This window comes from Chaetura pelagica, unplaced genomic scaffold, assembly GCF_000747805.2.
Source record: "Chaetura pelagica isolate M959 unplaced genomic scaffold, ChaPel_1.0 scaffold17, whole genome shotgun sequence".
NCBI lineage: Eukaryota > Metazoa > Chordata > Aves > Apodiformes > Apodidae > Chaetura > Chaetura pelagica.
This window is the reverse complement of record NW_009970726.1, coordinates 4,715,954-4,724,926: the sequence shown is the minus strand read 5'-3', so window position 1 is coordinate 4,724,926 and position 8,973 is coordinate 4,715,954. Positions and strand designations below refer to the sequence as shown.

Genomic DNA, 8,973 nt, shown 5'->3' with positions numbered 1-8,973 from the left:
GTGCGGGCCCCCCGTGAGCAGGGCGGGGTGAGGGTGCGCGGGAAGGTGGCCCTGGAGGGGAGATAACGCGTCGGTCCCGTCCCGTGCCGTGCCGGGGGTGCACGGGCAGGGTCAGGGTGGGGTTGGGAAGGCAGAGCTGCAGGGCGCCCCAGGAGCTGTGGTCGGGCTGCTCTGGGGCTGCCTAGGGGTGGAAAGGCACAGACAGAGTTTTATTTGGTGTTAAAAGCAGTAATTTATGTAAAATTTATGGGTACATCTGCAGTGTATGTTAAGGGCCACGTGTCTTACTCTGTTGGCAAGTCCTGGCTGCTGAGCTGCTCTGTTGGGAGCCTGCAGATAGCACAGGGTCTGTAGGTAATGGCAACGACCTTAGTAACTTTGTTTTGTACCCCAGGGCAATCCAAAAAGACAGGGTAGATTGCTTGTAAAATACTGCATTTCGGGTTACAGCCTTTGTACACGTGCCAGGGAGCAGGAACTGGTGCCTCCTCCATCTCTCTCCATGGTAAGCATGTAAGTTTCCCCTGGAATTCCATGACTTGTCCTTCCTAAACTCATTGATGTGGAGAGAGAGAAACTCCTCCTCTGTTTCCCTTTGAAGCTGGCCTAAAAAAAGAAAAATGGTTTCATTAAAATTAATTGTGGGGTTAGGAAAACTAATAACCCAAGCAAGTTCCTGAAAGAGGATACCTGAGGTATCCCCTGGCGTGGGAGCTGCTGCGTGTTCAGGGTGTTACTCAGCTTTAACCTCCTGCTTTCAAGGTGCTGCCACTTCCACACTTTTCTAGGCCTGGCCTCTCTCCTTTTTATCTCTCCTGTACCATATTCTTAAATCCCCTTAATTTCTTCTGTCTTTTTTCTTCCTTTAGGAATTTTCAACTTTCTTGTGTTTTGCTTTCACAGACATTTCTTAGTGAATGCACTGAGCAGTGCAGCTGAACAAGATCAAACTTGACAAAGGAGATACTTATTCCCTTATGGAGGTTTGATAATGGATTGATCATCTGCATATTTTGGAAAATAGTTACCATTTGTGAACAGAGGTTAACCCTGCTAAGATAGTTCCACACATGAAATGGTGATGCTAAGGAAAACAAAATCAGGTAGTGAGTCTGGCTGGATCCCTGCATGTTTCAAACTGTCCTTTGTGCCATACTGTGGGCAATTTCCAACAAGGTAGGGCAGGTAGCAAACAGGTAATCTTCAAATGAAGGAGTCAGCGTGTCCAGATAATATAAACAAAATGATTTGTATGTACTGATAAAACACAGAAGCCTAAGGTGAGTGTTTGTCCTATAGCTTCATTGACTTCAATAAGCAAACAGTCATTAGAGTGCAGATAACAGAAAATGCAGCTTGTGTCTCATGGAACCTGGAGGTCATCAGCTCCTAGTGCCATGGCAACTGGTTGTGGTGATCAAGAGGTGCTGCTTCCCTCCCTAAAAACCCAATTCAGTGATGAGCAGTTGGGCAGCACAGTCCTGCAAGAGTTACTGCCCTTTGGATGAGAAATAAAATGTAGCCCTGCACGGTTCTAACCATTACCAAACTACCGCTGCCGTCTCCCAGGGTATTTTAATCCTCTTGCTGCTAACAAATCCTTCGCATTGTCGTCCTAAATTCCACCAGAGTTTCAGTTGAAGTTTTCATCAGACAACGCTTAAACTGAGAGCATGTGGGGAGCTGCCGGGATCCCCTCCAGACGCGAGAAATAAAATGTAGCCCTGCACGGTTCTAACCATTACCAAACTACCGCTGCCGTCTCCCAGGGTATTTTAATCCTCTTGCTGCTAACAAATCCTTCGCATTGTCGTCCTAAATTCCACCAGAGTTTCAGTTGAAGTTTTCATCAGACAACGCTTAAACTGAGAGCATGTGGGGAGCTGCCGGGATCCCCTCCAGACGCGCAGGGGAACTCCGGAGGCCGCGGGAAGGGCTCCCCCGGTACCAAAGAGTATATTTGATTTGGTGACTGAAGTGTAACTCCAGGACATAAGCAGGATTTTTATGTGGAAATGCACCTACAGCCAGAGGCTTTATGTTGCCAGTGTAACTACCTTTATGGAGCCTCTTTTAGGCAGCCACAGGCAAAAGGATCCTAACACCATTTTTACTGGATCTTCCCTGATGCAAGGACTCCAGAGTTTGTTCAAGATGAAAAGGCCTTTGGGCTGACCAGCTCCCACCGGAAGAGAAAGAAGACTAGGAAAAATTGCCTAGGTCTTCAAATCCAGTTGTGTCCTGCTGGAGTTCACCATGCCAAATAACCCTGAACATCAACAGATCAAGCCTTCAAACAAGTTCTTGATCCTTAAATTGGAAGTTAATTTCAGATTCTTATTCTTTGAATAAGTACGAAAATCCTACTAATCCTTCTAAAGCTTTGAGTAAATATTATTCTTCATAAGTGTCTGCAGTGACTCCTGCGCAGTCCTTAGATGAGCCAAGAATTCAAGGAGCGTGATGCCTTCCAACACACTTCCCTCGAAAACACATCTAGATGAGAGCAAAGCTAAAATATTTCCTCCGCTTTAAGGACATTCTCATTAATTTGGGATAATCTCTGACACAGATGTTTACAGAAAATGTTTTATACTATACATCTAACTCCCTCATACATTCTCTGCCACTTTTAAGACCTGTCTTCCCTAACTCACCCCATCTTCTCCTTTATGGCCTGTTAATCTTATAAGCATGATTTTATTAATGTACTCATATCAATAAACTGAAAGGTTGTCCTGTATTTGAACAATGGTTACTTGACACTAATAACAGTACTCACTTTTTTGTTTGTTTGTTTGGGGTTTTTTTTTACTTTTTTTTTTTTTTTTTTTTTTTTTCCAGAGGGAATGTGTTTTTCAAGGTCTGTAGATAAGTTATTTTAAAAGCAAATAGGGACGTTTTTTCATCACGGGTGGGCAGTTCCTTACCACTTAGGCCAGAAAATGACTCCCTAAAAGCAGCACAAGAAATCTTTATTGTGAGTGTGTGATTGTGTAGAGCCCTTCGAAGCACCTTTTGGGTTGTTTGTGGGGGGGGGGTTGGGTTGTTTGTGGGTTTTTTTATGGGTTAAATTATTTCTTTTTATTATTTATTTTTTTTTTAGTTCTTGCTTGGTTTTGTGTTTTCTTGATCCTTGACCCAGGGGCTCAGAAGTCTGGTATCTAGTTACTCTTGATACGATGGATATGAGGATGCTCTCAAGCAGCACACCTCTCAGAAAAAAAGGGGGTTTAAGAAAAAGCTAGTTGTGATAGAGGAATAAACTCTTGGCTTGCAAATTACTCATGTGGTGGTGATGAAATAATGGCAAATCTGGTGAAAGAGTCTTGTGCTTTAGCAACTGGCTGAAGTGCTTACATGTAGTTTTATTTTTCCACTGTAGGTAAAACAATTTTTTAACTGAAAACCTAAGTAAAGCACACTTAGTCATATATTTTTTTCATGTACCTGGGTTGTATATAATGATATAGAACATCACTTGAGTGCCCACCACAGCTACTAGTACAGGATTTTGGGGATAAAAGGAAAAATTAATTCCCTGTTGGCAAAATGTCCCAGTGATGGAAATACAATAAATGAACAGAGCAGAGCTGGCACTGATAGAAAGCTGCATTTGGTCTATGCTGTACAGATGCCTTATGCCTGAAAGCATTATCAGATAGTGAATTAGTTAAATTTTGGTATGTACTAGCCTTTATCCACAAAAGACTAGAGCATCTAGAGCCTCATGTTCTTCTTCAGAAAGTTCCTCAGGATTAGTTTCTAACTGTGCCTGACTTTATACTGTCTCTCTGTTCTTTTTATGACCTGGAGTGTTTGTTTTTTTCTGCACCCCCATAATTCCTCACCAAAAAAAGAGCAACGAATAAAAGCCATGCTGTGGGAGAAAATAGAAACCCCTTTATAATAAAAAGTAAACGCTTTCAGGCTTTGTTAGCAGCCTTTAGCTTGAGCATAAAGGCAGAAGATGGGAGTGCTAAGGGTTAGAAAACACCCCTGGCATCATTCATTTCTTGAGAAGGTGGAAAATCCTGACCTCTCCCAGCAGGCTGGATGCTCACAGCTCGAGCAGTGCTGGTGACTGCAGGGTTTCCTACCCGGCTGCCCTGGTGCTAGGGGTGCTGTCAGGTTGGCTTGAGGCTGGGTGAACTGGTGTAGAGTGCTGGTGGAAGTTGCTGTGTCCATCCTGGGGGGCCACGGAGCTGCTCTGCCAGCATCATCCCAGGGGTTTGAAAAGGGGCGCGCAGCCCCACAGGCACTGGCTCCCCTTTGCCTTTCCCTGAGCTGCAGCTGCTGGTCCCTGCGGTCCTGCCTTCCGAGCTCCAAACACGTGCTCTCAGTTTATTTGCCAAGGCAGCCGCGTCATTTTACTCGGTTTTCTTCAACGTTAGAGCTGACGTAAATGCTCTAACCCATGAGAAATATGTGCCACAAAGGTTCCACGTCCTTGCGGGGAGGGTAAGAAAGATAATGATCATTACCAGAAACTGTACCTGGGCATTGCTTCGTGGCCTCAGGGGACCGAGTCTGCTGCTTGGCCTTGAGATAAATAGGTTGTGCTTGCTGCTTTTGTTTTTTCTTTTTTTTTTAAGTTATCTTTTTGTCTGGTTGTTATCTTTTTCAGAGAATAGATGGTTGCAGTGGATTATGAAAAAAGGGAAATGAGAACTCTCTAAATAGGGCACGCTCTGCTCAGTTCTGCTAGAGGAAATGGAGTTCCTTCTCTTTTTTGCTATTAGCAAGCATGAGGCAGAGAGAATAAAAATGCAGGACCTAACCATGGAAAAGTTATTTTTCACTACTACTTGGAAATCTGGATGATCGTAGTTTGTTTCTTTTTTTGAGTTGTCATGTTTTTTTCTTTCTGCAAAAAATCCCCTGTTATCTCAGCCTTGTGATTACTAGTTTTTCTTTCCATGAAGCCTGTGAAGCAAATGATCATATGAGTATAAACCAGTCCTTCTGCTTGGGCTGGTCTGCCATGGCTTTATTTGTTTTGCTTTTTTTAATAGACTGCTAGAGAACACTGTGAAATTATCATCGTTGGTAAACACGGGTTCGAGAACCATGACGACTATAGGGATTATATTGAGACATTTTTGATGGTTTTGTGTGATGTAACCAGGATAAATACAAGGTAAGTGCTTCTAGACATTTATGTGTTGAAAACTATTTGTGTAAGTATGTTAATAACTGACCATGCATATGTTTTTGCCTTGAACAGAGTAACTCTCTCTGGCTTAAAGTAGGAACCTGGGGTTGGGAAGGGATTTGTTGGGATATCGAACCTGGTTTCTTGTAGTGAAAGTCCACTTCAGCAAAATGGTAAAGATAGATCTGTAAAAATTATTGTTAAGGCTAGTGAGGACAGAACAAACTGCTGAAAACTGCTTCAGAAGGTCATTACTTGTGTGATAACTCAGTTTCTGACTTTTTTCTGAAGCTGGTGAGAATTTCAGTTCAAGTCAAGTTCTGGTCAGTTATTTACAAAAAAGAAGGATTGTGTATCTCGTGACTTGTGTTTTTTGCAACGATGCTAACAGATGCTTCTTACTAATAGAATGATCTTGCTTCATGGCCTTCTCTTCTGGACAGCTTGCATAAGTTGCACACTGGGGACAAACTAATGCAGTATGTTTATATCTCTCTGTGTCATTCATTTCCAAATAATGAACTCCTTCATCTGTATTCAGAGTGCTCTTTCATTTCTGCATATCCAGCAAAATATTACTAGTTTTGTGCTTCCTTGCTGTTCCTCTAACAAAAAGCTTTATCAAAGTAAATTCCAAGAATTTACAGGGGAGGTTTGCTCTAAACAAAATTTCACTAGCAAAGTACTTTTAAATCTAACTCTATAATGATGAGCTGTCCACCACCCTAATCACTGCTTTCTCTACTTTGCTTAAACAAATGTAGGTGACAAGTGTTTTCAGGTTTGTTTGTTTCTTTTTTTTCAGGAGTGGTTTTGCAAAGTGGACAGTAATGGAGTATATGAGCACGGGTAGTGATAGTAAAGAGGAGATTGACTTGTTGCTAACTAATTTAAATATGTCTGAGGTGATAGACATCATGGAAAACCTTTATCCAGGTGGAGACCTTGCAGTCTATGAAGACGGCTTAATTACAATGTGTGAAGAGGCAAATCAAAATGAAGAACGTGCGGAATCTTTACTCTTTTGTGAAAGGGATGTTTCTTTGACATCCTCTGTCAAATATGGGACTGTGGAAGATCTGCTTGCGTTTGCAAACCAGGTGTCTAACACTGCAAAACAGTGTAAAGGATGCAGACAGCAAGAATCTGGAATCCTCTTGAATATGGTATGTCTCTCTTATTTTTGCTTGGAAATTAGTAGACCTTTGGAGTTAGAAGCTAATCTAAATAAAGGTCACCCCCCAGTCCCAGGAGTAACAGTCAGGCTGTAGTTCCTTGTGCAACCTGGGACTTGAGGGGATGGATCTCTGAAGTCATCAAGTCTAGCCCCTGCAGTCTCAGGCAGCTATGAAGAAAGATCTTTTGTTCAGAAAGATCCACCCTATGTTGCCTCTTGGTATCCCTGGAGATTAGAAAACATTTCCCAACATTGAATACAAACGTAAGACATGCAATAAGAAAGCAGAAGCCACATGTATGGTGGCTTATAGATCTGGGAGGCTGCAAGGGTTTTCCAGTGCCTTGTGTTCACACAGTAAAAAATAATTTCTTATGCAAAACTCTTAAATAAAGGTCCAGGATCTATTTGGTATAGTTACTGAATTCGCTGCACAAAATTTAAAAAGTAATGTAAAGAGAAGAAGTGTATAGTATCAAATGTGACTTTCAGAATTGCAATATTATGTAATATCACACACTGCAAAATTCAATGATAGATGAGTTGTTTTGAAATATGTTCATTTTTTCCCAAAGATTATTTGTGTTTTTCAAGCATCTGCAGATGCTAGTGACATGGGACTTCTATTTAAAATCAGTTGCTCTAGGAACAATCAATCATGAAATGGAAGTTTATTCATATATGTTTATTCTGCTGCTTTATTTCAATATGATGTCCTACATCTATCATCTTAAATATATTGCATGTATTGTGTTTTATGTGTGAACATGTTTGTGGTTACTCAGATGTGAAATAGCACAGGGTACTGCTGTATTCTGATTTGAAGGGAACATTGCAGTATTGCAAAAGTCACTTTTTAAACTCTGTGACATTGAAATGACACTTACTAATATTAAATGTTCCCTGTACTTAGTATAGACACCATACTACATACTCGTGGTTGTTTTGCTTGCATGCTATTTCTACAGATGCATACAATTGGTATGAACCAAGTATTATTAGGCACACGTGATCCCATTAAGCAACTGAGGTGGAGGCAGGGCATTACCTGCACATGCATTTTAGCAGGTGCATCTACACTGTAAATATCTACAGTATTGTAGTTAAGATCAGGAGTGTTTCTGCTTGTCTGGGGACCCGCATGACTGCACCGTGCCTTGAGTCACAAAAGGTCTTGGAGTGCACAAGCTGAATTTCTTTCAGTTGAAATTAAACTGGTGGATGCGTTACGACCACAAACCAACATTTACTCCACAGAATCAGGGCAGGAACTAGTCCTGAAAGGCTCCTGAAAATGTGAATAGTGTGGTGGTCCTTGCTCTCTTGCTCGACCAATCCATTCCGCTCAGTCTGTGTTACTTCCCAGGGTAGGTGTAACCCATGTGCATTAGCTAGTCTTAACCCAAAGCAAGCTGATGAGGTGTGTGGGTTGTTAGTCTTTACCTTGGCTCTGATAAGTATGGGAGGCTCAATCTGTGTATCCTAAGCAAAATACTTGTTACTGAAAGACACACAGTCATCAATAGTTAAGAATTTATTCTACCCAAAATTAAGAACTTTAAAGGATTGACTTAATTCATATGGATACTAGCCACAAATGACAGTTTTGGCAGTCAAGAAGATACTTCCCTAATTGAGAAACATGAAAGCAGTTAAAGCACAGAAAGATTATGTGCATTACATCTTGAAAAGAAATCTGAACCAAATAGTGTTCCTCATATGCTGTTACCTTACAAAGGGTAGCTCAAGGGCTGGGTATGTGAGATCATGTGACAGGCATGAAATGATAAGTGTCCTTTGTCTGCTTTTGTGTATCTTCAAGAGTCTCAAAAAAGTAGCAGTAAACAGGTTAATGATACTGCAGTTGCTGACAATACTGTATATCACTGGACAAATTAGAAGCATAAGTACAGGAAACATTACTAATTCTTCAGCTGAGAGAATATTAAGAAACTGAAGAAGTAGCATTAAACCTCAAGCAGTACTCACATGGCTGTAGTTTGAGAGAGTTACCTCTCTTGAGTTAAAAGAGTTTGGTCTCAGTCGCCTGCAGAGGGAGGGAGCTGTTTCAGAGGCAGATTTAGAGCAAGATACTGACTTAGATGCTCTGAATTGGTTCCTGGAGGAACCCTGCTTGCCCTGTTGACAGTATAGAGAACCAAAGCTCCCAGCATACCCACGTAGAGCACTGTGACTCCCACTCTTTTTTTCTTCTTTTGAACTACTGTATAACACTAGAAAGTGGCTGGCAAAGTCGTGGCAGATTCTTTGACCTTTTAATAAGCAGCAGAAACTCTGATACAAGATGGAAAATTAAAATGGGTTTTCCTAGCAGTGCATGTGATATTAGGAAATGCTGAAACTCTTGCTCACATTGTATAAGATAGCCTGTGAGTAACAGGTATGTGGCATAACAAGTTAGCAGATTACAGGAAGGACAAACATGTGCAGGTAAATCTAATAACAAGAGGTGGGTAATTTCATTAACCCAGCTGCTGTTGTTGTTGTTTCAAGATGATTAATTGCAACTTACACTTTGTAAGTTAGTCACTGGAGAGAAACATGGATGCCTGAGCTGTGAATGAATGCCACACCTCACATACTGTTCCCGTTTGGGGTTTCTAAATAAAGACTGCTGAAC

The 8,973-nt window shown here is 41.4% G+C and overlaps 2 protein-coding genes across 2 annotated transcripts in view; one reads left to right on the top strand and one right to left on the bottom strand.

Annotated features, from left to right (window-relative positions):
- Positions 1 to 4,188, bottom strand: part of MTPAP (mitochondrial poly(A) polymerase) — an 18,726-nt gene extending 14,538 nt beyond the window's left edge. The window contains exon 1 of the mRNA XM_010007035.1: positions 4,101 to 4,188. Coding sequence (XP_010005337.1) covers positions 4,101 to 4,188 — 88 coding nt within the window. The remainder of the gene's footprint in view (positions 1 to 4,100) is intronic.
- A 917-nt stretch (positions 4,189 to 5,105) lies between these two features.
- The window catches only part of MAP3K8 (mitogen-activated protein kinase kinase kinase 8), a 15,878-nt gene continuing 12,010 nt past the window's right edge, over positions 5,106 to 8,973 (top strand). The window contains exons 1-2 of the mRNA XM_010006972.1: positions 5,106 to 5,140; positions 5,961 to 6,321. Of these exons, the coding sequence (XP_010005274.1) occupies positions 5,106 to 5,140; positions 5,961 to 6,321 (396 nt within the window). The remainder of the gene's footprint in view (positions 5,141 to 5,960; positions 6,322 to 8,973) is intronic.